The sequence below is a fragment of the Ovis aries genome, chromosome 8 (genome assembly GCF_016772045.2).
Source record: "Ovis aries strain OAR_USU_Benz2616 breed Rambouillet chromosome 8, ARS-UI_Ramb_v3.0, whole genome shotgun sequence".
Taxonomy (NCBI): Eukaryota; Metazoa; Chordata; class Mammalia; order Artiodactyla; family Bovidae; genus Ovis; species Ovis aries.
The window spans coordinates 84046883-84073644 of NC_056061.1; the positions used below are offsets into that span (position 1 = coordinate 84046883).

Below are 26762 nucleotides of genomic sequence, written 5' to 3' on the forward strand. Positions count from 1 at the left end.
AGGGCCTTGTACAGTAAGCGCCGTGGGCAAACCCTGGCATCTACACTAAGGCACAGCTTAATAAACCATCCTCAACCATCAAAAAAAAAAACCAAAAACTGATTGAGGCCTGGGAGGAGGAAGCACTCTGCCCAGCAGCCTTCCGTGTCAGGACTTTGGGGCAGGAAACGCAGACCCAGCAGAGCCGGCCTGACTTCGGGAAGGAGCTTGAGGTGCAGGGAACGCACTTTGCCCCTAAGACAAGCTTCGCCCCCCAAGACAAGCTTCGCCCCCAAGGGCCTGGCTGGAGCCTCACCACGGGCTCCCATGCTGTTCCCACGCCTCTGGTGGCTTCCGTGCTCCCCACTGGAGTTAATGCCTGTCGCCTGATGGCCTCATGGAGCCATGCTGCCTTGGAAGAAGGTTCCAGGGTCACCGGGGGACCCCTCAGGACAGCACAGAGAGGGAAACAGCAACCCTGGGGCCAGGTCCGGGACAGCCATGGCCCCCCAACCACCATGTCCCCAGCTCAGCCCGGCGGGAGGGGCGCCCTGTGACGGCAGGAGCTTTGGGGCCACAGGGTGGGAGGCAGGCCAGCCGATCTCCCCAAAGGCCTCCTGGAAAATCAGCCCAGTCGTGTTGAAGTCAGTCCCCTGGGAGGTCATCCAGACCTAGGGAATCCCTGGTGGCTGGGCTTTCATTCTGCAGCTCTGGGCTTGCCCTGAATGCCTGTTCCTTTTCTATTTTCCCAGAGGGGAGCCCGGCCTCTGTCCTTAACTTCAGGAGGTCCCAAGGCCTGGGGTGAACTGTCTTGCAACAAAGGACATGTCTTGCACAAAATCTGTGTTTTGGGCTGCTGGGCAAGTTGAGCTGCAGCACAAGAGTCCTGGAAACACTGTCACTGGTCACTAGCCCTGCGGCTTTCAGTGAATTGATTTCTTAAGAACTGGCCAAGAGCCAGTGGCATGACAGCGGACAAGGGCCTCAGTTTCTTGTCTCTAACATGCTTCTAACCTCGAGGGTTTTCATGGGATCACATAGTGAATATCGTGCTCAGAGAGGAATCTGGCCCGTCACCCCCGATGCCATTGAGGATGGTGGCACTGGCCTTTCCTGGCGGCACTTACCCACCAGCCTGGGTCGCTTCTGCAGTCTGGACTCCAGGATGACCAGCCACCCCCATGTGCCCCTGGCCGAGGGACTTGGAGACAGGGTCGGGGGGAGCCATGCAGAGCCGTGCACAGGTCTCCCTGCTCTGGGGTCCGAGGGGGAAAAGAGCTCTCAGGACACTGAGAGCAGGAGGGCAGCTCTGCCCAGACCTGGGTGGCTGCCGTCTCCTCGGGGAAGAGTGCGTGGTGGGTCCGGCCCAGCCTGGGGAGTGGGTGCGGGGAGGGCCCTGCTTGCTTCCTCCCCACAACGAGCTGAGAGCAGGGCCTTAGCAGCTGGCCGCTTCCCAAGCTGAGGCTGCGAGGCAGGGGAGCCCTGTGTGTCCAGGGCCGCTTGTGGTGGAGAAATGCAGTGACTTCCTCGTGTGTAGGAAAACCCCGTTCTCCTTTCTCTCGTGAGTCCTCCTCACTCCTCTCCCAGGACACTTCACTTCAGATCACCGAATGTGGGGCTTTTGCCCACACCAGACACTTGCCTGCAATGCCAGCCAGGTGTCCCACAATTTAACCCACTTCTGACCCCCTCGGCCTGGAGAGAGCCTCAGACCCCACCGGTTAAGGGCTTGGTCCCATGAGACCATGCCCCCTCGATGCCAGTCACTATGGCAGGTGACCCACAGTTCTGCCTGACTTGGCTACAGATCAGGGTCCTCTGACCGCTTCCCTCTTTGGAGTAAACTAATTTGTGAGAAAGTGGTACCTGCTCAGTCGTGTCCCATTCTCTGCGACCCCATGGACTGTAGCCCACCAGACTCCTCTGTCCATGGGATTCTCCAGGCAAGAGTACTGGAGTGGGGTGCTGTTTCCTTCTCCAGGGGATCTTCCTGACCCAAGGATCGACCCCGGGTCTCCTGCACTGCAGGTGGATTCTTTATCAACTAAGCCATGGGGAAGCCTCTGATTTGCTGGAGCAGCTCACAGAAGTCAGGGAAATGTTGGCTTGTCCACCAGATTATTAGAGAATATGGTGCAGCATCGGAGGAGCCAGGAGAGGAGACACACAGGGCGGGGGTGGGGGGTGGGTCCCAGTGCAGGAGCTGCGGTCCCCACAGACCTGGGGTATGGATATGATTGCTCTGAACCCCAGGTAGTGGGGCTCTTATGCAGGCTTCACCCCATCGGCATGACCCATGACCAACCATTTCAGCCCTTTTTGCTCAAGAGAGTGGGGAGATGGGGCTGAAAGTTCCAAGTTTCTAATCACAGGCTTACCTGCAGGCAGGCACCTACCCAGAGTCTCTTTGCCATCCCGTGGACTGTAGCCCGCCAGGTTCCTCTGTCCATGGGATTCTCCAGGCAAGAACACTGGAGTGGGTTGCCACTTCCTTCTCCAGGGGAATCTTCCCCACCCAGGGATTGAGCCTGCATCTCCTGTGTCTGCATTGGCAGGCAGGTTCTTTACCACTAGCGCCACCTGGGAAGACCCTAGCACACAATCATAGCTTGGTCTTACCCATGACCAGGAGCCACCCACAAGCCCACCCAGAGTCACCTCGTTGAACAGAAGACACTCCTAGGAAGTGTCAAGGGTTTCAGGGGCCCTGTGCCAAGAACAGGGAGGCGTGATGAAGACACAGTTCTATTATCTCACTCAGGCAGGAAGGGCAGTGCCTGGCCTGGGTGAGCTGATGCCTTGGGGAGGTTTGCCCTCCTCCCCACCCTCTCCCCTCCCACCGCACCCCAGTCAGTGCTCAGCCCAAGTAGGGAAGTTGTTTGCAGAGCTGCAGCTTCCTCCTGTCTCACCAGAGCAGCTGGTGCACCGCTGGGCTTGGGGCCAGCTCCCCGTGTCCACAGAGCAGAGAAGTGAGGGTCCCGGGAACGAGAGGGCACCCGGCACTCATTCGTGTCTGTTATCTGTCCCTCTTGCATGCACGGAGGGGGGACCCAACCTTAATGTTCTGTGTCCTCCCAGGCTGCAGTCGGGGAGGGGGAGGTGTTCTCTGCCTGCGGCCCTTTGATCTTTTCTACCAGCATCTCTGCCCAGGAAACCCATCAGGATCTGTGCTCAGAGGACCCCTGTGGCCCACTTTCCTGGGGATTCAGGGTGGGTGCATCACGGTCCAGCGGCCATCAGCCTGCCTGCGGACATAGTGATACCAGGAGAAGTCCTTTGTGGGTCCCGAAGAAGGCAGCCGTTCTACCCTGGGACAAGGACGTAGGGAAGTGAGTCAGTCTGGGAAGCGTGGCTCTCCCATCGCCCGTGGCCAGACCCTCGATGCACACTGCTTGAGACACCCCATCGTGAGTAGCAGGTCCGATAGCAGTGTGCTATCCTTGTTTACCTGGATGATAAAACATCTTTCAAGAAGAGGATCTCTCTGGAAGAGCCTGAAAGAGACCGCTGGGAGGGTCACGGCCACTTTCACTCACTCCCTTGGCCCTGGGAACCCCGGTGCCACAGAATCAGGTCCTCAGCCCAGGTGACTTCCCCCAGCCCAGCAGTCTGACCAATCATCATCCTCCTATCCCTGCCTGAAACCTGCCCTGTGGGTGAAAGATTGTTTCCAGCTGGCTGGCTTCCAAGGGTAGAAGCCAAGATGCTTAGACAGCAATTCGACTTCAGACCAGCCCATTGCAGAGAAACCCACATAAGACCCTGACCCTGAGCCCTGTGGCTGCTGTGGTCCGCTCAGAGCGATGTGCATGGAGGCTCAGTCATGCTCACCGTAGATGATGTACTGGAGCAGGTCGGGGAGTTCGGCTGGTTCCAGAAGCAAACCTTCCTGATCCTGTGCCTGCTGTCAGCCGCCTTTGCCCCCATCTACGTGGGCATTGTCTTCCTGGCCTTCACCCCGGACCACCGCTGCCGGAGCCCGGGGGTGGCAGAGCTGAGCCGGCGATGCGGCTGGAGCCTGGCGGAGGAGCTCAACTACACGGTGCCAGGCCCGGGGCCCGAGGGCCAGTGCCTTCGCTACGAGGTGGACTGGAACCAGAGCGCCCTTAGCTGCCTGGACCCGCTGGCAGGCCTGGCCGCCAATGGCAGCGCCCTGCCCCTGGGCCCCTGCGTGCAGGGCTGGGTATACGACACGCCGGGCTCCTCCATCGTGACCGAGGTAAGAGCGGGCCTTTGCTGCGGGGATAATGATGCGGGTTTCAGGGCAGAGAGGAAACATGATGGATCCTACAGGCTTCGACCCCACATCAGCAAAGAGGCAGCGGGGTCGTGTTCTCTGAACTCCGGCGCATCAGACTCCGTCCTGGGCATTGCTGTTCCTCCCTTGTTCAATCCTCCGCACACTCTGGGTGTTAGAGGAGGGAACTGGGGCTCGGAGACACCATCGCCTGCCAGGCTGAGCTGGACTGCTTGGATGGGGGGCCCCTGAGGAGACTGGCTCCCTCAGCCTTCTGCCCCACTGGCTTCTCCACGGGCCTGCAGAATCCACCTGGGGGCCAGCGGCCCCACCATCAGAGATGCGAGGCCCCATCCCTCCATTCACAAGCCGTGGGCATGTGACAGCTCAGTGTTGGTCTCTGAGGCGGTGTGGAAGCTGCCCTGGAGTCCGACTGAGCCCCAGCCATGCCCCGAGTTGGCTGAGTGTCGCTGTGTAGGTTACTCAGCCTCTCTGAGCCTCAGTTCCCTCATCAGTCAACCAGCGATGACAATGCCCTGCTTCCCAGGGGTCAGCCGAGGACAGCGAAGGTGCTGATCAGACAATCCAGAAGAGTGGCAGGGTCAGCACCCCTGGGTGTCCAGCGCCCAGCTGCACCGGGTATCCCCTCCATGGCCCACAGGAGAGCAGGATGGTGGCAGAGCGCTTGCCTGGATAGGTTAGTGGGTTATCTGAGCATTTGCTTTGAGAATATCTTACCGAGAAGCCAGCAGATTTCTTTCCTTCATGGGCCCTTTGGAAAGTGCTATGCTGTGTCAAGCATGGGCACTTGGAAACTGACCTCAAGGTCTCTTGGTGAAGTCACAGGAGACGTTTAGACACATTAGTCGCTCAGTCATGTCCGACTGTTTGCAACCCCACGGACTGTAGCCTGCAAGGCTCCTCTGTCCATGGGATTCTCCAGGCCAGAATGCTGGAGTGGGTAGCCATTTCCTTCTCCAGGGGATCGTCCCGACCCAGGGATCGACCCTGGGTCTCCTGCATTGCAGGCAGATTCTTTACCATCTGAGCCACCAGGGAAGCCATTTGGTGAAGCCACAGACCAGAACTACGCAGAGTCTGTCTGTTAGCAAACTGCTCACCTGAAACAAGGTAGCTGAGTGGCCTGAGCAGCACACGTCCAGCTGGAGAAAAGCGCCGTGTCCACTCCTCTGGCCCCACGGCCCGCTGTCTTGGGGGCCGGGGAGCAGGTGTGGGTGCCCTTGCTCAGACATCCAGTCTCCGAGGCGTCTCCAGTCGCAGATGTCCAGGTAGAGGACTCGCCTCCCAGGGATGCTGATCTTGCTGGGAATCTAGAAACAGACCCAGACGGGGATGTATTGTTCTCTGTGGCTGAGGCACACTCTGCTTGGAAAGGATCAGCTAGATGCATGAATTCATCCATTCACCCCTCCATCTATTCCCTCAGTAACCATGTCCTGAGCTTTTCCTCTGTTCTGGCACTGGGTATGATGCCAGAAGGGACACAGAAGAAGCCCGTGAGGTTCAAGGAGTTTGCAGTCTCCAGGGTGTGAGGGAGGGGTGGTGGCCGTGAGAATAAGATTGGTGTCTCAGACAAGGAGGGGGACCTTACTGTTCAGCTGGCCGCTGGGGTCTTCCCGCGGGAGGCGGCAGACTTTCTGCACTGGAGTGCAGCTGATTTACGGTGCTGTGTCAGTTTCAGGCAAGGTGATTCAGCTATGCCGTCCCAGGCTAAGTCGCTTCTGTCGTGTCAGACTCTGCGACCCCATGGACTGCAGTCTGCCAGGCTCCTCTCTGTCCGTGGGATTCTCCAGGCAAGAACACTGGAGTGGGTTACCATGCCACCTCCCTGACTCAGCTATATACACATATATATCTATTTTTCTCAGATTCTTTTCCCTTCTAGGTTATTACAAAATATCAGGTGTAATTCCCTGTGCTACACAGTACGTCCTTAGGACCGAGTATTTGAATGGGGCCTAGGGTGGTATTTTGAGCTGCTAGGAGAGCAAAGAGGGTGCGTCGGGGAATGTGAACTGAAGCTCAGGGGAGAGGGAGCAGGGACCACGTTCAGGGAGCAATAGTTGTTGAATTGGCTGGAATTCAGTAGAGGAGTCATGAACAGAATGGTGGTGGCTCAGCTTTGGGCCAGAGTGCTGAGATCTTACATCAGGTCACCAGATAAAATGCTGGACGCCCATTAAATTTGAATTTTGGGTAAACAACGAATATTTATTTAGGATCATTAGGTCCCAGATATTGCATAACATTTGATACTGACAGCTGAGGCTGGGGATTCAGATACTGCTGAGGACACGATTGCACTAAAAAAAAAGTGTTGTTTATCTGAAATTCCAGTTCGGAGGGGAACCCCATATTTTTTTTTTGCTCTAAAACTGGCAACCCTACCTTTGTGCCAAGTGGCAGTTCGGGCAGAGGAAGAAGACAGTCCTCACGGGACTTGGGAATGGTCCAGGCGCTGGTGGGGAGTGGGGGTGACGCTCCCCAGAGGTGGGGAGAGCTTGAAGAGGCCGACATGGGCCCTGGCAGGGCTGTCAGTCAACGTGGCTGCCATAGGGTCAAAAAGAAGGATCGATTTTAGAGACGCAGACCTGGCAGGGGTTGGGGAGGAGGAGGGGCCCAATTTACCAAAGGGTCCTGGCCAGGGAGGCAGGGCGGCTGAGACCCTGAACAGTGAGGCTGGGACACAGGGAAGTAGCAGGTCATGCATGTGGGGCGCCTGGGCGGGGCGGGGGCTTGGGGAGGGGACACAGCCCCAACTGGCTGATGGTGGGACCCGCGCACTCTGGGGAAGGCTGGGGGAGACGGTTTGGGATTGTGGCTAGGGCTCAGCTGGGGGCACACTAGTGTACTGGGGGGGTGGGACTCAGCTGGAGGCGAGCAGGCGATGAGACGCGGGGCCTCAGGAGTGGAGGACCACTTCTCCTGGGTGGAACACGCCTCCTCTGACTCACCCTTCCCACTGCTTCACAACAACTTTTGCCTCCTCCCCTTAGCCTAAGCTGAAGCTTATTTGGGGGAGAATCCTCCCTAGTTATTCATTTCTGCAGAAATAATCTTTAACATGACCTTGCCTTGGACGTTGGAATTGGCTGAAGGAAAGACAATGAGCTGACCTCTTTGAACCCCCAGCTCCCCATCCCTCCCCACCCTGAGGGCAGAGGTCAGGGTCCATTTGGGGCAGGAAGGTGCTGGTTTCCCAACTCACCTGATCCCTGGGATCACCTGGATTCCAACCCATGATCTGCTGAGACAGAACCCACGGGAACCTGGATTCTAACGAGGACGCTGGGTGACTCTGTGCCCTGTGAGCTTGGCCAGCCTGCTGCTCTATGGGTCACGTCCACCATACAGCCTGGCCCCGGAGAAATCCCCAGTGAAGTCCCAGCAGGGAGAGGGACCTGGTCTAGGAGACCCCACCCCACCCCGTGGGCCCCCTGTACAAACCCAAGGCTTTCTGTCTTTCTAGGGGCACAGAGGGGCCCCAGGGACAGTGGCTGGGTCTGGGATCACAGGGCGCAGGCAGGTGCCTGAAGACAGAGCCCCTTGGCATAGCTGGGGGGCAGAGTTCTTAAGGGAGGCGGCGTCAGTAGGGAAGGCCAGGCCCCCCTTCCTCCAGTTCCATGAGCTCCCTGGCTTCTGCACGCCCCCAGAGCAGAATGGCATGCAGGGCATTTCAGGGAGGGTGGCAGAGACATCTTACAAAGATGCTGATTGCAAAGAGTAGAAACACCCCCAAACCATTGCCCTGTGGCTTTGGGGGCATCTAGTACGCACAGAACATCGTCCTGGGTGTTGTAGGTGGAGGCTCCAGAGAGGCCGCTGGAGAGGCTGACCTGGGCCAGCGAGATAACAACTCCCAGGAGCGGCCTCCCCTGAGTTCCACTGACGGGGCCCAGGGCCACAGACAAACCAAACAGCAGCAGGAGAAACTCCCCAGGGCGGTGTGCTTCCAGCTGAATTTTCAAGGGAATAAACACCTGGAGTGAGAGTTGAACCATAAAGAAACCTGGGCACCAAAAAACTGATGTTTTTGAACTGTGGTGTTGGAGAAGACTCTTGAGAGTCCCGTGGGCTGCAAGGAGATCCAACCAGTCCATCCTAAAGGACATCAACCCTGAATATTCATTGGAAGGACTGATGCTGAAGCTGAAACTCCAATCCTTTGGCCACCTGATAAGAAGAGCCGACTCACTGGAAAAGACCCTGATGCTGGGAAAGACTGAAGGCAGGAGGAGAAGGGGGTGACAGAGGATGAGATGGTTTGATGGCATCACGGACTTGATGGCATCATTGATTCGATGGATATAAATTTGAGCAAATCCCAGGAGACAGTAAAGGACAGGGAAGCCTGGCATGCTGCAGTCCCTGGCGTTGCAGAATCAGACATGCCTGAGTGACTGAACAACAAAAAGTAAAGCCTCCATTTTAAAAGTTAAATGGTTCAGTATTTACTAAACCACGGGCACATGGTTTCTCCCTGCAGTGCCCACAGGGGCTTCACGAAGGTGATAGGAGCAGCTCCACACATGCCTTCCAGACAGGAGACCGAGGCCCCCCTGCTTTCTGCCCCTCTGTGCTCCAAGTGGGGATGCTTCTGCACTTGGGCCTCCCAGAGCACCCAGGCCTGATGGCATCACCACGCATGTGCCAAGCATGGAGAGGCGATCCCTGGACCTCACTCCCAACGAAGACCAGGCAGATTGGCCCCTGTCTTTGCCTCTGTCCTTCTGCCCTGGTTCCTCCCAGGCACATGGGACCCTCTGCATCTCCTGCCGCTTCTGGGCTCCCACATCCCTGGCATGCAAGGCTGCACAGGGCTGCTCCCCAGACGCCCCCACCAGCTGGCCTCTGCGTCTTTGGTAAGAAATTCTCACGTTGATACAGTTCCATCAGTCATGACAAATTTACACAATTATTGGGTAGAATTTATGGAATAAAACATGTGATTCAGTTCAGTTCAGTCACTCAGTCGTGTCCAGCTCTTTGCGACCCCATGGACTGCAGCACGCCAGGCCTCCCTGTCCATCAGCAATTCCTGGACCTTACTCAAACTCATGTCCATCGAGTCGGTGATGCCATCCAGCCATCTCATCCTCTATTGTCCTTTCTCCTCCTGCCCACAATCCCTCCCAGCATCAGGGTCTTTTCCAATGACTCAGTTATTCGCATCAGGTGGCCTAAGTATCGGAGTTTCAGCTTCAGCATCAATCCTTCTCAGGAATATTGAGGATTGATTTCCTTTAGGATGGACTGGTTGGATCTCCTTGCAGTCCAAGGGACTTTCAAGAGTCTTCTCCAACACCACAGTTCAAAGCATCAATTCTTTGGCGCTCAGCTTTCTTAATTAAGGGTTTTTACCAATTCTGGGAAACATGTCATATTTATTTTACATAATTTTTGCTTTTGGATAATTACTTTGCTGTATTTCCTCTAGAAACCTTACCACTTGGCCACCCTGTCCTTTGAAAACTATCAGGGGTACCTGACAACAGACTCTTTAATTAGTATATATTGAGGGTAAACCCAAGATAAAGATATCAGGCATATAATGACACTGCCTGAGATTCCTCAGAAACCTTGCATTTGTCTTACGAAAATGTGGTGAAAGGAAAGACTGTGAGGGGCCCCGGGATCCCACAGTATTGCATAGTGCATTGATATTTTCTGCAGGGAAAATGGTAGGCGTAGTTTAACTTACAAATGGTCTTTTGTGTCTTGGTCCTTCCGACCCGCAGTTTAACCTGGTGTGTGATGACTCTTGGAAGGTGGACCTCTTTCAGTCCTGTGTGAACTTGGGCTTCTTCCTGGGCTCTCTGGGAGTCGGCTACATCGCAGACAGGTATGTAAAGGCGGATCCGACCAAGCACAGCGCCAGCACTGTGGGGAGAAGGGACTTCAGCGGCCGGAGGTGGGAGAAGTGGCCAGAGGGAATCTTCGCAGAACTTGAGACTCAACATGGTAGGGAGTGAGGGACGATGTGGGGCAAGACAATGGGAGGAAGCTGGGGACTTAGGGGGGACTTCAGAGGTTGAGACTTTCAGGCAGGTTGTGTAGCTGGGATCCAGGGCTTAGAGGAAGGGGGCAGAAAGCCAAGGATTATGCTTCTGGCAGATGGGTGGAGGGGGCCAGGGCCATTTTTTGAGACAGAGAGGGTTAAGAATATCCTCCACTGCAGCTTTTAGGAGATGTGTTTCAGAGCAGCGTGTAGACAGAGAAGAGTGCCAAGTAGACAGTTGGATACATAAGGTTCAGGCTGGAGTTAAATATTTGGGATTTGCCGCCAGTAACTGGTATTTAAAGCGATAAACCAGGTTTGAGATAAGCTAGAAGAGGGTATGCAGAGAAAAGTTCAACATGTAGAAGCTGGTGAGCAAGGACAGTGTCAGTGGGAGGTTGGAAATGAGAGTTGAGGAAGTGGATTTTTGTGTGTGGACAGCTGTTTCTCCCCCCGCAGTATTTCCCTAAAGCGTGTTAATCATCTTTGCATGCGGGAAGTAGGTAGAATCAATGGTTCCATCACTAATATTTTTAGTATTTATCTATTTATGTATCTATTTGCAGGAGTAGATGATTGTCATTAGAAGCTATATTTGTTTTGTTTCTTAAATCTTGTGTGTGAGTGAGGTCACATGGTATTCGTTTTTCTCTGACTGCTTTCACTTAGAGCTTTACCCTCCATGTCCATCTGCACTGTCACAAATACGTTCTTTTTTATGGCTGAGCACTACTGCATTGTATACATATATGTAATATATAATAATAATAATATATAATATAATATAAATATATAATAATATATAATATTATATATATACACACACGTATATATACACACACATCTTCATATCAGTTCAGTTCAGTTCAGTCACTCAGTCATGTCCAACTCTTTGCAACCCCATGGACCACAGCATGTCAGGCCTCCCTGTCCATCACCAACTCCTGGAGTCCACCCAAACTCTTGTCCATTGAGTCAGTGATGCCATCCAAGCATCTCATCCTCTGTCCTCATCCTTCTCCTCCTGCCGTCAATCTTTCCCAGCATCAGGGTCTTTTCAGATGAGTCAGTTCCTGACATCAGGTGGCCAAACAAAGTATTGGAGCTTCAGCTTCAGCATCAGTCCTTCCATGTATTGCTTATATTGGAATATATTCCATATATTGCTTTCATATATTGGCAATTTAGCTAATACTGCAATAAACATGGGGCTGCAGATGTCTTTTTGAATTAGGGTTTTTGTTTCCTTTGGAGAAATATTCAGACCTGAGATTGCCGGATTGCGTGGTGGTTCCATGTTTAATTTTTTGAAGAACCTTCGTCCTGTTGCTTCCATTTTCCATGATGGCTGCCTCAGTTTCTATTCCCATCCACAGTGTCCTAAGCTCCCTTTTTTTCACATCCTTGCCAACACTTATTGTTTATTGTCTTTCTGATAATGGCCATTCTGATAAGCATGAGGGGATATCTCATTGTAGTTTTTTTTTTAATGTTTTTTAAAAATTATTTTTAATTGGAGGATAATTGCTCTAGAATATCGTGTTGGCTTCTGCCGTAGGCCAGTGTGAATGAACCATAAGCATACACATGTCCCCTCCCTCTTGAACCTCCCCCCCAACCCCCACCTCACCCCAGCCCTCTAGGTTCTCACAGAGCGCCGGTTGAGCTCCCTGTGTTTACAGCAACTTCCCTGCTCTGATTTGCATTTCCCTGATGACTAGGGATGTTGAGCATCTCTTCATGTGTTTGTTGGCCCACTTTACTCACGAAAAAAAGAAAGGAAAAACACTTTTCAATAATTATACTATTAGAATTGAATATTTCCCCAGAAAAACCTTATGAGCATTGATAAGGTTAACTATGTGGGTGGGTGGGGACCTGATTTCTGGTGCACCCTGTTAAGTCTGTGAATAGTAATGCAATCTATTAAATACAAAGATAACGAGAGGGGATGAGTCTGAGGACTGGGCGGGTCACAGAGGGAGACCCTGGTCCTTGACTGAGAGTGGTCAGGATTCCTCTTCCAAGTGACTTCGTTAAACCTGCAAGAGTTTCCAGTCGCTGTCACGGAGCGGGGACCAGGTCAGGCCTGAAGAAGGGGCCGCGATGTGTGATGGACTGCACGATGCCGCAGAGAAGCTGTCTTGTCTCCCACTAGAGAGCCTGCTGTCCCTTCGTCCCTGTGAACACTCAACGCTCACCTCACTGTCTGCTTGTCTCGGAAGGTTTGGCCGCAAAGTGTGCCTCTTGGCCACCACCATCACCTGCGCCGTCTCGGGCGTCCTGATGGCCGTGGCTCCAGACTACACGTCCCTGCTGCTCTTCCGCCTGGTGCAGGGGCTGGTCAGCAAGGGCAGCTGGACGGCTGGCTACACCCTGAGTAAGCATCTGCTGGCCCGAGGTTTCCAGCCACTTTGAGAAGCCCGGGAGGTCAGACAGTGGGGTAGAATGGGACGAAGCTGAACATGCAGGCGGGTTTGTTTTGGAGGAAGCCTAGAGAAAGTGTGGCCTCGCTAGCTGTATTTGTGTTTGTGTGATTGGAACTGAGTGTGCCATCAGAATGGCCTCTGTCTCTTTGTTTGAGAGACACTTATATAACCATTTATATGGGTCCTTTTTTTCCATATCAACTAATCTGTTTGGGAAAAGGAGATCACGTGTGATGTGTTTACAGTGATGGGGGTGTGTAGGAAGGGGAGACAGGTGGGAGAGTATTTTAACATTTTGAATATAAACTAACCAGCCTCTTCCAAAAGAAATACAACAAACTCCACTAGTTTGAAGGACACTCAAGAGTTAGGCTGCAGTCCATGGGGTTGCGAAGAGCCGGACACAACTGAGCGACTCCACTTTCATGCCTTGGAGAAAGAAATGGCAACCCACTCCAGGGTTCTTGCCTGGAGTCCCAGGGACGGCGGAGCCTGGTGGGCTGCCATCTATGGGGTCGCACAGAGTCAGACATAACTGAAGTGACTTAGCAGCAGCAGCAGTAGCAAGAGTTAGGGGAGAAGATACAAGAGGAAATAAAAGAAGCTCTTATACTTTGGCTGACTCATTGGAAAAGACCCTGATGCTGCGAAAGACAGAAGACAGCAGGAGATGGTTAGACAGCATCAGCCACGAATGGACATGAACCTGGGCAAACTCTGGGAGGTGGTGAGGGACAGGGAAGCCTGGCGTGCAGCTGTCCATGGGGTCTCAAAGAGTCGAACATCACTTGGCGACTGAACAAGCAAATCAAAAAAGAGATAAACACAATGATGAAAAAACTCAAGTGTAAAACAATGTAATTCTATATACTATTTTTTCTTTCAAGTTTTCTCTGAAGAGTAAGAATAGAAAATGAAAAATACTTCTGTAGAAGAAAGCATCATAGCCGCCTGTGTATCTCTCAGCCCATGGATGGCTGGATGGGTACATCAGACAGCATGAGGATGGCCCAGGTTTTTGCCAGGTCTCGCCATCTTTGAAAACGGACTCTTATGGCTTGACATTCTAAGAAATAGTTCACTAGGGCCAAAAAACCCCCATGTTCCTCCCCCAAGAAATCATGAACACACTAGTTTAGTGAGTTCAGCACATATCAGCTGCAACGGCCCAGCCATCTAGAGGCTGAACGTGCCGTATTTGGCACCTGGTGACAAGGATTAATTTAAGGTCAAATCTACACCCAAGTCTGATCAGCTGTGTGGTCCTGGGCACGTTCCATAATCTCTCTGTGCCTCAGGATCCTGCACGTGGGGACCGCGGTGCCGTGAGGTCGATGAAGGGCCCCAGGGGAAGCCCAGAGCCATGCCTGCCCCTTCTCCTCCCTGTGGTGTGGCTGTTGCCCTGTGGCAGGCACAGGGGCGGGGCTGGAGATGCCAAGATAGATAAGGCCTCCCATCCTGCTCTCAAGACACCAATCAGCCCCAAAGGAAATCAACCCTGAATATTCATTGGAAAGCCTGTTGCTGAAGAGAAAGCTCCAATACTTTGGCCATCTGATGCAAAGAGTTGATTCGTTGGAAAAGACCCTGATGCTGGGAAAGATGGCGTGCAGGAGGAGAAGGGGGTGAAAGAGAATGGGATGGTTGGATGGCATCACTGACTCAATGGACATGAGTTTGAGCAAACTCTGGGAGAGAGTGGAGGACAGACGAGCCTGGTGGGCTCTAGTCCATGGCTACCAACCAAACAGTGAAGTTGCTCAGTCATGTCCGATTCTTTGCGGCCCCATGGGCTACAAGCCAGTACAAAGAGTCAGAAACAGCTTAGCAACTGAACAACAACCTCCGTCAAGGAGCTCCCAGGCTAGAGAGAAAGGAAGACAGACCCAGAATGCTACCTGTCAGTGATGGAGTGCGTGCTGTCCTGGCTTGCCTCCTTCCCACGGCTCCCTGCCTTGCTTGGAGGTCCCATACTCCCTGGTCCTGCACGAGGGGCTCCCCTTCAGTCTGTGTGACCGACTCCTCCTCTTTTCCCAGCCCAGGATGTCTTCCTCCTCCACCCCCAAGCCTGCTCCCCCTGTGCCCCTCTCCCCAGCCCCCCATCTGCTTTCCTCTCGGCATACCTCCGGCACCACAGCCCTCTTGCTCCACTGCTGCTCCTGCTGGGCCCCCCCACCACGCTGGCCTCTGCTCCACACTGGCCCACCCCCGGGGCGCCCACAGGCAGCAGCGCGGTGGGGGTCCTTTAGCAGACGTAACATCGGGTCACCCCTGTGCTACGGTGCCTCTGTGCCTCCCACACTTGAAGCCAGTGTTCTCCGCAAGCCTACGAGACCTGCCCACCCCCCTACCCCAGGAGGGCGCACGGCCCCCGTGGCCCGACCTCACCCAGCGGTCACCAGGGCTGCTATCCCTCTGCCTGGAACTCGCTTTCCCATTCTGGGTTCAGTTAACTACTGCTCCTCCCGATGGCTCAAATTTCCTCCACGAGCTCTGCTCCACTGCTCTCTGAAAATCTGCGACCCCCGGAGACTCCCCCACCTTTCTGGCTATTTATGCTTTCTTCCCACATGGCCCGCATCATGCCAAGACCTGGGTGTGATGAACACAGTGTGTGCGTCTGGTCCACCACCTCTCATGAGGCTGTGAGGTTAGGAGGGCGGGACTGTGCCCACAGAGCTGGAGATGCATCTGAACACCTGTGACAGGGCCAGGTCCCTGGGGTGCACTCAAAGGTGTTGGTGTTAACAGCACTCCCTTGGGGGGTCGTGGGAAATACTCCAGCTAATCCTGGAGCCAATGGGAGGAAGGTTCTGGGCGGGAGAGCCCCGTAGACGGAATACTGCACTGTGCAAAGGCGGGGGGAGCTGCAGACGGCAAATGGGGGATTTTAAAGCGGATGGGAGCCCGCAGGTGACGTCTCTCTGGTTTCAGTCACAGAGTTCGTGGGCCTGGGCTACAGACGGACGGTGGCCATCCTCTACCAGATGGCCTTCACCATTGGGCTTGTGCTGCTCTCCGGACTGGCCTACATCCTCCCGCACTGGCGCTGGCTGCAGCTGGCCGTCTCCCTGCCCATCTTTCTGCTCCTCTTCTGCTACTGGTACTGTGTCCCCATGGGGACCAGTCTTCCCCACAGCCAGGGCGGTCCTACCCGCAGGCCCGGGGCTTCCAGCCACCCACGCCATCTGGGGTGCTCCGTCATGGGGTAGCCCTCATTCCTGGGGGAGAGCCACCCTCAGCCACCCTTTAAAGAAACAAATTCGCATCACCCAGAGATGCTAAAAGTCAGACAAAAGTTCACCTAGCCACGAAGTAGGCGTCTGCTCTTTGACGAGCCGGTGAAGCAGGAGATGAAGGAATGGAGCCATCTCTGGGGTGTGCCCATCAGACAGGACCACTGGCAGAATGGACGAGGAAGCTGTGGTTCATATACACAAGCAATACTTCTCAGCTATAAAAAAGAATGCATTCGAGCCAGCTCCAGCGAGGTTCTCTTTTGATCTTAACCTCAGACGGGCTCTGGGGGAGACGCTAAGTGGGGATGATCTGCGTCCGCAGGTTTGTGCCCGAGTCCCCCCGATGGCTGTTATCGCAAAAGAGAAACACTGAGGCGATAAAGATCATGGACCACATTGCCCAAAAGAACGGGAAGCTGCCTCCTGCTGACCTGAAGGTGACTCACTTGCAAGGGTTTTCTCTCCTCACTGAATGCTGTGTCGGGTTTATGACTTAGCGCTTGCCTGTGGGACTTGCCTGGGGAGGCGGGAAGGTGCTGGAACTCTTCGGGGTGATGAGTATGATGACCGACCTCGGGGTGGTGGCTGGTGGGAGGCAGGGGGTGGGGTGGGCGAAGGGCTTTGATGGCGATTCCTGATCACGGTGGCAGCCTGGATGTGGCTGATGCCCTGACTCTCTCCTAGATGCTGTCCGTAGAGGAGGACGTCACTGAGAAGCTGAGCCCCTCGTTCACAGACCTGTTTCGCACGCCCATCCTGAGGAAGTACACCTTCATCCTGATGTACCTGTGGTAAGGGGTCTTTCCAAGGCCCCATGCACTTCCCTGCATGCCTGGGTACACGTCAGAGATGGTGGGCCAACTTACGGAGGGGGGAAACGAGAGGCATGAAAAAGCATTTCCAGATGGCTTTCCGCTCAAAAAGCTCTTAAAAAGACACCTGTATTTCTCCTTTGAGGACATCCAAGTAAAGGAAAGGCCTCATTTTAGTAAGAAGAAATCCCCATGTAGAAAAGTCAGCAGTGAGCCGGAAGGAGGTGACAGGGTTGCCAGAAACCCCATGTTTCAGGAGCCAAGTGCTGACTTAGCCCCCGTAGGTAGATGAGATTTCAGGGATTCTCCAGGACAGCAGTACTTCTCTGGTGGCTCAGACAGTAAAGCATCTGCCTACAATGTGGGATACCCGGGTTCGATCCCTGGGTTGGGAAGATGCTGGAGAAAGAAATGGCAACCCACTCCAGTACTCTTGTCTGGAAAATCCCATGGACGGAGGAGCCTGGTAGGTTAGAGTCCATGGGGTCACAAAGAGTCGGACACGACTGAGTGACTTCATTTTCTGCGCTGTCAAAGAGGAAGAAGACTTCCTCATGTCTGAGGACTTGACAGAGCCTGCGGAAAGCACAGGCATGCTTTATTCACACCGATTAGGAAACGCCTGTCCACGCCTAGCACTCTTTGCACACCCCGGGGCTGTGTCACTCTCCCCGGTGGCTTCCTCGAGATGGGTCTTCTCCCTCTTCCCCTGGGGGGCTGGGTCAGCTCCTCACCTCAGCACTTGCTCCTCCAACCCCGGTGGCCCTTCAGTTACTTCTGGAAACCCCTGGGCCAAGTATCCGGGTTGCCCTTCCACTGGGGTCACTCTGCCGCCCTGCCCTTCTTTGCCCCTCTGTGAAATAAGGGTTCCAATGATGAGGGCAGTGCCTGGCACGTAGCAGCCGCTCCGTAAATATTTGTGGGAGCTTAAATGAGTAACCAGTGTTCCACAGAGTCCATCCTGAGTTCTCTAGATGCTGGGTTGTCTCCTGGTCCCCAGTCCCTGTGTCTGCAGGCTGGCCCTGGGAGCCCTTGTGCCCGCCGTGTGAGGGGCCCAGGGACCCCTGCAAGCATACCAGGTCCCTGGTGCGTTTCTCTTGATTCTCAGCATCCAACACCATGGTACCTCTTGGGTTGGAGGCCCAGGACCCCACAGACAGGAAGGTTTGCTCCCCTCCTGTATAAGCCCGGGTCCCATCTCCACCCCTAGCATTCCTGTCGAGGCGGTGATTCTGTCTCCTCAGCTCTCTCACACCCCTCCACGCAAGCTTTCCATAAATCCCTCTCTGTCTTGAAAACCTATCCCGAACGTGCCATTTTCCCATCGCCTGTGCTCTTAGGCGTGAGTGTGGCAATCTCCCATCCAGCTCGTCGCGGTAGCCTCCTTGCTGGCGGTCTGCTCCCGCTCCTGTTCCCCCCTCCCCAGAGCACAGGTCACGGATGGCATCACCTCCTGTCCACATCCTCATAGTCTTCCTAATTCACTGAGAAGAAACCTAGCTTCCTTCCACGGCCTGCAAGGCTTCATGCCATCTGGCTCTGGACACCTTCTCTTACTGTACACGCCCCCTGCCCCTGTCTGTTCCATTCATTACAGCGACTCGGGGCCGGGGGGCCCATCACTTCCCGGCTGTGTGACCTTCAGGAAGCTTCTTGACCTCTGTGACTCAGTTTCCTCATCAGCCAATGGAGGCAATGATAGGATCTACTCACGGGCATGTTGGAAGAATTAATGTGATAATGCGTGCGAAAGGCTTAGAATTTAGGAAACGCCCAACAACGACAGACTGCTATTTTTATGAGTGTGAGAAGGAAATGGCAACCCGCTCCAGTATTCCTTCCTGGGAAATCCCACGGACAGAGGAGCCTGGCAGGTTACAGTCCATGGGGTCGCAAAGAGTCAGACCCCTGGCGAAAAAACCATCGCCTCTACCTGTAGCAGTGTGTACATGCAGTTAGTGTGTTCTGCCAGAAGATGGCAGCATTGCACATTGTTGACTGCAGTTTGGTTGGTCAGTGGCTAAGTCCCGTCCAACTCTGGGACCACATGGGACCCCATGGGACCCCATGGATGGCAGCACGCCAGGCTTCCCTGTTCTTCACCATCTCCCAGAGTTTGTTGTGATTTGGGGTTTTTGTTTATTTGTTTGTACAGGAAAATCAGGGCTCTACATTCCTTTCTCTTAGGTCAGTGGCTTTCTGAGTAGAAGATGACTGTTGCCATTTAACCATTTAACCCGGCATAGAGAAGCTCCCCCTTGCCCCACCAGGCTCATCTAAACTCACCGAGTTGCAGGCAGTGCATTCTTACTCTCTTGACACTTTGTTTCAAACAGGAATAATTTAGGACTAGAAACAAAAGCATACCAGACTCCCCTGAATGCAGCTTTATAAAACCAGGGAGTGAGTGAGTGAAGTGAGTGAAAGTCGTTCAGTCATGTCAGACTCTTTGCAACCCTATGGACTACAGCCTACGAGGCTCCTCTGTCCATGAGACCTTCCAGGAAAGAATACTGGAGTGGGTTGCCAGTTCCTTCTAGAGGGGATTTTCCCGACACAGGGATCGAACTGGGGACTCCTGCACTGCAGGCAGATTCCTAACTGTCTGAGCCACAAGAGCTGGACCTTATAAAACCAGGGGGGTGTAGTAATGAGAAACGTCCCCTATGACCTCAGTTTTGGAACTGATGGGCAATTTGCATTTCTATAAGAAAGTAATTTCTTATCCACCAAAATCTCTTCCCACAGCCAGTACTTCATATCTGCAGGTTCTGCATCTGGGGGTTCAATCAACTGCAGATAAAAAATAGTCAAAAAATTCCAGACAGTCCCCCAAAGCAAACCTTGAATCTGCTGCATGCTGGCAGCCACTTACACAACATTCATATTATGTTAGGTGTTACAAGTAATCTAGCGATGGTGTCAGTCTTACGGGAGTGTGCCCATCCTACGCTGATTCATACGATTTACACGAGGGACTCGAGCATCCTCGGATTCTGGTACCCTGGGGGGTCCTGGAACCAGTCCCGCATGGTAGTGAGGAATGACTGTACCAACAGAGTCATTCAATGTTCCAAAATTGTGCAGTTTGCCCAAAAGTGACCCATGGGATGCTACGTTTTCCCCTGAGTCAGACTGACCGAGCTGGTCCCCATCCTGCGTGCCATGTTCTGTAACATGGTTTTTCTTTCCTCAAATATGGGTGAATGGGTCGTGTGCCGTGGGATATGGGGTGAAAGAGAGGAAGGGAATACTGCTGGTTCAAGATGGTGTGATGTGCGCAGGGGGCCCCCACTGTGGAGCTGGGAAGACTTGGCTGACTCCTCCCCGCCGTGGTGCTCTGGATCCTGGCCCTGGGAAAGACAACCGTGACAGCAATAAAATCTGCTCTTCTCTGAGCGCCCACCTACACCAAGCCCTTCTGGTCCACGGCCTCAATGAATTCTCAAGACAGATTCACAGCTGAAGGAACTGAGGCACAGAGAGGCTGGTTAACTTACGGAGACCACACAGCTCAGACAGCACTCTGAATCCCGAAACTGCTCACTCCCCACTGCTGTCTCCCGCCCTCCTTCCCCTTGGAGGCTTGGGGCATCCGATGAGATAGGGCCTGTGTGGTGTTCAGAGCAGGGCTGCCCGCAGGGGCACAGTAAGGAGTAAACGATGGTCGCTACATTGTTTGCCATCTCTCGGAAACATGGGTCTGTGCTGTAAGTCACAGGCTCACAAAAATCGTGGAAGGAGCTTCTCAACCAGGAGGGCCCCTTCTGGATTTTGACGTCCCCCCACCCCCACCTCTTCTCATATTACAACTTCCCAGGTGGCTCAGATGGTAAATTGTCTGCCTACAATGTGGGAGACCCGGCTTCGATCTCCTGGGTCGGGAAGATCCCCCCGGAGAAGGAAATGGCAACCCACTCCAGTATCCTTGCCTGGAAAATCCCATGGACAGAGGAGCCTGGTGGGCTATGGTTCTTGGGGTCTCAGAGTCGGACGCGACTGAGTGACCTCACTTACTTTCTTACTTCTCATATTGGTCCAGAACATTCTACATCCAGCAGTGGATGCTTCCTTCCAGCTCGCAGGGGCCTCTATCCCGGCCAGTCTCCGGGATCTCCCTTCTTCCGAGGAGCTCACCTTTGACCCGCCTCTCCTGCCGCCCAGGTTCACCAGCTCCGTGGTCTACCAGGGCCTCATCATGCACGTGGGCGCCACTGGCGGGAACCTCTACCTGGACTTCCTCTACTCTGCTCTGGTCGAGTTCCCCGCGGCCTTCATCATCCTCGTCACCATCGACCGCTTCGGCCGCCGCTACCCGCTGGCCACGTTCAACCTGGTGACCGGGCTGGCCTGCTTCCTCATGATCTTTATCCCACACGGTGAGTGGTCCACACCCATTGTCTTCCGGGTCGTTGAACCATGGGAAGAGTGTTGGAACAGGAACAAAGGCAAGGTGCTTACCTGAGTCTAGAATTACCTTTTAACAAATTTTAAGTAGAGGTACAGCATACCGACAATGAGCCCTTTTAAAGTGTTCAAGCCAACGAACTTTTCACCTGTATGTATGCCTGGGCACTGAGACCTGTGCCAAGATAAGGAACATTTCCAGCACCTCGGAAGGTCCCTCACCCTCCTTGGCCACCAATGCTCACCACCCCTGCCCGGGTCACCGCAGCTCTGGTCTCTGCCACTGCAGATGAAAGTCGGCTGTTCTTGAACTTCATACAATTGAACCATACTGCACTTACGCTTTGGATCGCCTTCATTCACTTATTGTGGCGTCTGCAAGGGTCACCCACGTTGTCCCACGAGGGTGCTGCTTGTACTTTTTCACTGTTGGGCAGCCTTGCCTTGTAGGAATCCCTCACCCTAAATCCAGGCCTCTGTTGACTTCAGGCTTCCTAAGGTCACCCTGGACCGCCGTACAAAGAATTAAAGTCGCATCCCTCTTCCTCCTTCTCTTTTCCCTCTAGAACATAAGCTCCAAGAAGCGGAAACATTCTCTGCTTTGCTCACAGCCGAGCTCCTGTGGCAGAGACACCACTCTATCACGTACATAGAGGAGCTTCCCAGGTGGTGCTACTGGTAAAGAGCCTGACTGTAGTGCAAGAGGCGTAAGAGATGCAGGTTCAGTCCCTGGGTTGGGAAGATCTAAAGTCATCCAGTGTCTGCCTATTTGGATTAAGGCTGCAGCGAACATTCCAACGCATCTCTTCGTGGACACTCACTTCCCTTGCTGGGTCAGGGGGCGGGACACAGGTTAGTTTTAGTAGATACAGCCAGACAGCTTTTCAGTTCACGCTCCCACGGTGACGCATCAGCTTTCTAGTGGTTCCACAGACTCACTAGCACTTGGCATCATTAGTCTTTTCAACACCAGCCATCTTGGTGCCTGTTTGCTTGAGTCCATAATTCTTAGCAATCCAAGATAAGCCAAAGCAGAATCATTTAGGCCACTTTAATTTGAGTACATACATTGCCTTTCTCATTTGTTACTTTTAGAAATGTTAAAAAAAATTAGGAGAGCAGATTTGCTATTTTCTCAGTTTTTATTGCTTGTGCTCGGCAGTTGTTGGTTTAATGAGTCATTTTGGCAGGCTTTGGGGGCAGGATATTATGAGAAACATCCCATGAAATCCCTGTTCTCAAGAATTAGACTTTACAGAGCAGGCTGGAAATTTTAAGAGGTAGCAAAAGGTAGCTCAGGTTTTTTTCTCCCTCCTTTCATGAGCGAGTGAGTGAGTGAAGTCGCTCAGTCATGTCCGACTCTTTACGACCCCATGGACTGTAGCCCACCAGCTCCTCCATCCATGCAATTTTCCAGGCAAGAATGCTGGAGTGGGTAGCCATTTCCTTCTCCAGGGGATCTTCCCGACCCAGGGATTGAACTGGGTCTCCCACAATGCAGGCAGGCGCAACACTGTCTGGGCCACCAGGGACAAAGAAGAAGGAAAAGGTGCCGAGCATCTGAAATCGGCTCCCCCTGTTTCCCCCTATTTCCCTGTTTCTAGAATCCTGGTAAAGCTGAATGAATGAGTAGAGGTTTTCGTTGTTGCTGTTTTTTAGATAACAATGCCAGGTACTGAGAGGGAACTTGGGATCTGAGGCCATTTGGTTATCACCTGGAAGAAGCTTGGGTACTGCGTCCTCTGTCCCGCATCCTCCCAGGACCCTCTCCCAGCTCCCACTCTCGCCACTCGCCTTTACTAGTCCTCATCGCATTCGATGACGAGCCTTCGTCTCCTGCTCCAGAAACTATTTCAAGTACCTTCTATGTATTTGCGTGCAGGCATGCTAAGTCACTTTAGTTGTGTCTGACTCTTTGTGACCCTCTGGAGCAAAGACCCTTTGGAGCCCATCAGGCTTCTCTCTCCATGGGTTTCTCCAGGCAAGAATACTGGAGTGGGTTGCTGTGCCCTCCTCTAGGGGATCTTCCCAACCCAGGGACTGAACCTGCATCTCTTATGTCTCTTGCAGTTGGGTTCTTTACCAGTAGCACCACCTGGGAAGCTCCTTTGTGTACTTGACAGAGTGGTGTCTCTGCCCCAGGATCTCAGCCGTGAGCAAAGCAGAGAAAGATTCCACTTCTAGAGGGAAAAGAGAAGGAGGAAGAAGGATGGGGCATTAATTCTTCGTATGGTGGTCCAGGGTGACCTTAGGAGACCTAAGTGAAGAGGGGATGAGCCATTTAAACAGCCGGGCAAGGAGGTTTCCAGGAAAGGGAACAGCAAGAGCAAGGACCCTGAGGATGGGGAGAGCTGGGCGCTGGAGGAGCAGCTGGACCCTGGTGAGCAGGGGACAGGGAGAGATGCCAGCGTGGGTTTTATCCCAAGCGTGGCAGGAAGCCACGTGGCAGGACTGCAGTTGTAAGTGGTCCCTCCGACTGCTGGGGAGAGTGACCTGGGCCCAGAGGAGGCAGGGCGATTCTCTGAGGGCAAGGATGCCGTGCATGTCCAGGAGAGCATCTTGCCAAATCCATCAAAGCTGCGGAATTTGTGACCAATGCCCTCCTCCAGGTGTCCGAGTGAACTCCCTTATCTTGTATCTCGTAGGAGCCTTAACTAAAGGCTCCGCATGGGCTTTCCTCCAGGCAGAGGGCAGCCGAGACCTGGAGAGACCGCGCTGGTCGGCTCTCCCCAGAGCCTCCCGCTGGCGAGGGGATGGACGCCTGTCTTCCTTGAGTAGCCGGCTCGTGGGGATGAGGGTGAGATGACACGCTGTCTGGGACCCTGGAGGCTCTCTTAGTGAGCCGGCCTGACTCAGGAGTTACTTGTGGTTTGGGATCTGGGTGAATACCTAACATCCAGGAGAAGCAGACAATGGTGTCTAGTGCTTTGACGGCTCCCCAGGAAGGAGAAGGCTTCTGGACCTGCTGCTAACTAAGATGCAGAGCTATCTGTTAGGAGGAGATGAGGGTTTGCATCCCTCATCCTCTCAGACCAGTGAAAGATGCTTGGGTTAAAAAAATGTGTTCTGAGGACTTCCCTGGTGGTCCAGGGGTTAAGAATCCAGCTGCCACTGCAGGGACATGGGTTCGATCCTTGCTCTGGCAAAATTCCGTATGCCGCGGGGCCACTAAGCCCAGGTGTCAGACTGCTGAGCCCAAGTCATAGAGCCCACAAGCTGTAACTCCTGAAGCCTCAGCATCAGACCTAGACCGTGGCCCCTGCTCGTACAACTAGAGAAAGCCCTTGCACAGCAGCGAAGGCTAGGTGCCGTCAAAAATAAATAAATAAAACATTTAAAAAAATGTGTTGGGAAATGAGAGCTGAGGATGAGAAATCCGGTCCACCAGCTCTAGGACTTGTGCCCGAGGGAACCACGTTGTTGAGGACCTACTGTGTTTCAAGAGCTGTGTCAGAAAGGACACTATTGCAGGATAATAAAAAGCCAGGACTGGTGGGGTGGTCACGACACACAGCTGACATGTGTTATCTCTAAGTTTCTCCACTACCTTTAAGTTGGGTAAGATCATTCCCATTTCATAGTTGAGGAGACTGAGGCAGGCAGAAGTAAGCCATTTGCCTTGTCACTCTGCTGACAGGAGGCACAGCTGAGATTCAAAATAGCACATTCTGTCCTTTGCACAGTGAAGTCTTCCCTCAAGTGTCATCAAGTCCCCAGATCTCTCAGGACTCCGTTTAGTTCACGTTAGTAGTGGTCGCTGAGTCGTGTCTGACTCTTCGGGACCCTATGGACTGTAGCCTGCCAGGCTCCTCTGTCCACGGGATTCTCCAGGCAAGAATACTGGGGCGGGTTCCTGTTTCCTCCTCCAGGGCATCTTCCCAACCCAGGGATCAAACCCAAGTGTCCCGCACTGCAAGCAGATTCTTTACCATCTGAGCCACCAGGCTCAGTTACCTGATCCAAATCTGGAGGGGTCGGATAAGACAGCCTTTCGGGCCCTTCCAGCTCTTAAGTCCAAGCTCCCAGTCACGGCATCCCCTGGCAAATCTGTGGGTACAGCCCTCTAGCTCTCACACCCTCTGTCTCTTTCCTCCCAGATCTGCCCTGGTTGAACATCACAATAGCTTGTGTCGGCCGAATGGGGATCACCATCGGGTTCCAGATGGTGTGCCTGGTCAACGCCGAGCTGTTCCCTACATTCATCCGGTGAGTATATCCATGGGGACAGGGTGGCTAGCTGCTGACAGGGCTGTGGGCCAGCCGGGCTCACTTGAGGACCACTCTTAAAGATGCCCCCCAGGGTGGATGGGTTGACATTGAGATGGGGGTTGGGCATCAAAGACAGCCCACGCCTGATGCAGTATAGAAGGTGAGATGGACAGGTTAAAGTGGACTCAGGGTCACAGCACGTGCCGTACGGAGGGCCAACACAAGAGAAAAGACATCTGGTTAAGGGCAGTTCCTGTTTGGTCCGTGACATACAGAGCATTGCCACACGTGGCGTGCAGGTCATCCTGTAAAATTGCTGTTACCCGCCTTTCACATGTGAGCAGACTGAGGTTTACAAAGGGAAGGCGACCTCCCCAGGATCACACAGCTAGAAAGTGGCAGGGTCCAGGTAAGAACACACTGCTTCGCCCCTCTTGTTTTTTTTCAACTGAAGTACGGTTGATTTACATTGGTGTGTGTGAATTTCTGCTGCACAGCCAAGAGATTCAGTTACACGTACCATAGTAATACTTGCTTTCTCGTGTTCTTTTCCGCTGCGGCTTCTCACAGGGCAGTGAGTGACGTCTGCTGTGTTCTACAGCAGGACCTGGCTGTTTGTCCGTCCTGTTTACACTCGTTTGCATCTGCTAGGCCCAACCTCCCACTCCATCCCTCCCCTCCCCCTCCCTCTTGGCAACCAAGAACACACTTCTTTCTGCCCTTGAAGCTGGTGTTTCCCTACAACGACAGAATACTTTGTAAGCATAGCAATGGGCCCAGATCATTCATTGTTTCAAGTCAGGTTTATTGAGGTAGAATTTTCTTAGAGCAAGATTTACCCTCAAAGGCACAGTTTGATGAGTTTTGATCTGTTCATTTCACCAGCACCACGATCAAGGTGACACAGACGTGTCTCCAACGTGTGCAAATGCGTCCTCCTGTCCCTTTGTGGTCCGCCTTCTCCCCTCCCACCTCCAGCACCGGGCAAGCCCCGATCTGGGTTCCCTCCCCATGGCTTTGCCGTTTCTTGAATGTTGCATACATGGAGTAACTTGGAGTGCAGGCTTTTGTGCTTGGCTTCTTTCGCTTGACATCAGGGGACCCATCCAGGCCGTGGCTTGTATACTGCTCCATTCCTCCTTATTGCTGAGTGTGGTTTCCATGCGTGGAAGATGGACCATGGTATGTTTCTCCATTTCTCAGTTCATGGAGGTTTGGGCTTTTTCCAGACAGAGTGATTACAATACAGGTGCCAATAAGTATTCACTTATGGGTTTATGAGCTTCCTTGTGACTCAGCTGGTAAAGACTCCGCCTGCCATGCAGGAGATGCTGGTTCTATTCCTGGGTCGGGAAAATCTGCTGGAGAAAGGATAGGCTACCCACTCCAGTGTTCTTGGGTTTCCTTAGTGGCTCAGCTGGTAAAGAATCT

The 26762-nt window shown here is 53.4% G+C and overlaps 1 protein-coding gene across 4 annotated transcripts in view; it reads left to right on the top strand.

Annotated features, from left to right (window-relative positions):
- Window positions 1–3762: 3762 nt before the first annotated feature.
- SLC22A1 (solute carrier family 22 member 1) overlaps window positions 3763–26762 on the top strand; it is a 36727-nt gene continuing 13727 nt past the window's right edge. For 2 of the 4 annotated variants that reach the window (XM_015097512.4, XM_027972633.3), the window contains exons 1-8: window positions 3763–4198; window positions 9976–10079; window positions 12461–12615; window positions 15599–15767; window positions 16226–16340; window positions 16588–16694; window positions 20880–21094; window positions 25220–25328. In XM_015097512.4, coding sequence (XP_014952998.2) covers window positions 3803–4198; window positions 9976–10079; window positions 12461–12615; window positions 15599–15767; window positions 16226–16340; window positions 16588–16694; window positions 20880–21094; window positions 25220–25328 — 1370 coding nt within the window. In that variant the 5' untranslated portion in view covers window positions 3763–3802. Of the gene's footprint in view, window positions 4199–8723; window positions 9100–9975; window positions 10080–12460; window positions 12616–15598; window positions 15768–16225; window positions 16341–16587; window positions 16695–20879; window positions 21095–25219; window positions 25329–26762 lie in introns of all 4 variants that reach the window. The other 2 variants (XM_042253694.2, XM_042253693.2) reach the window with 2 other exon arrangements.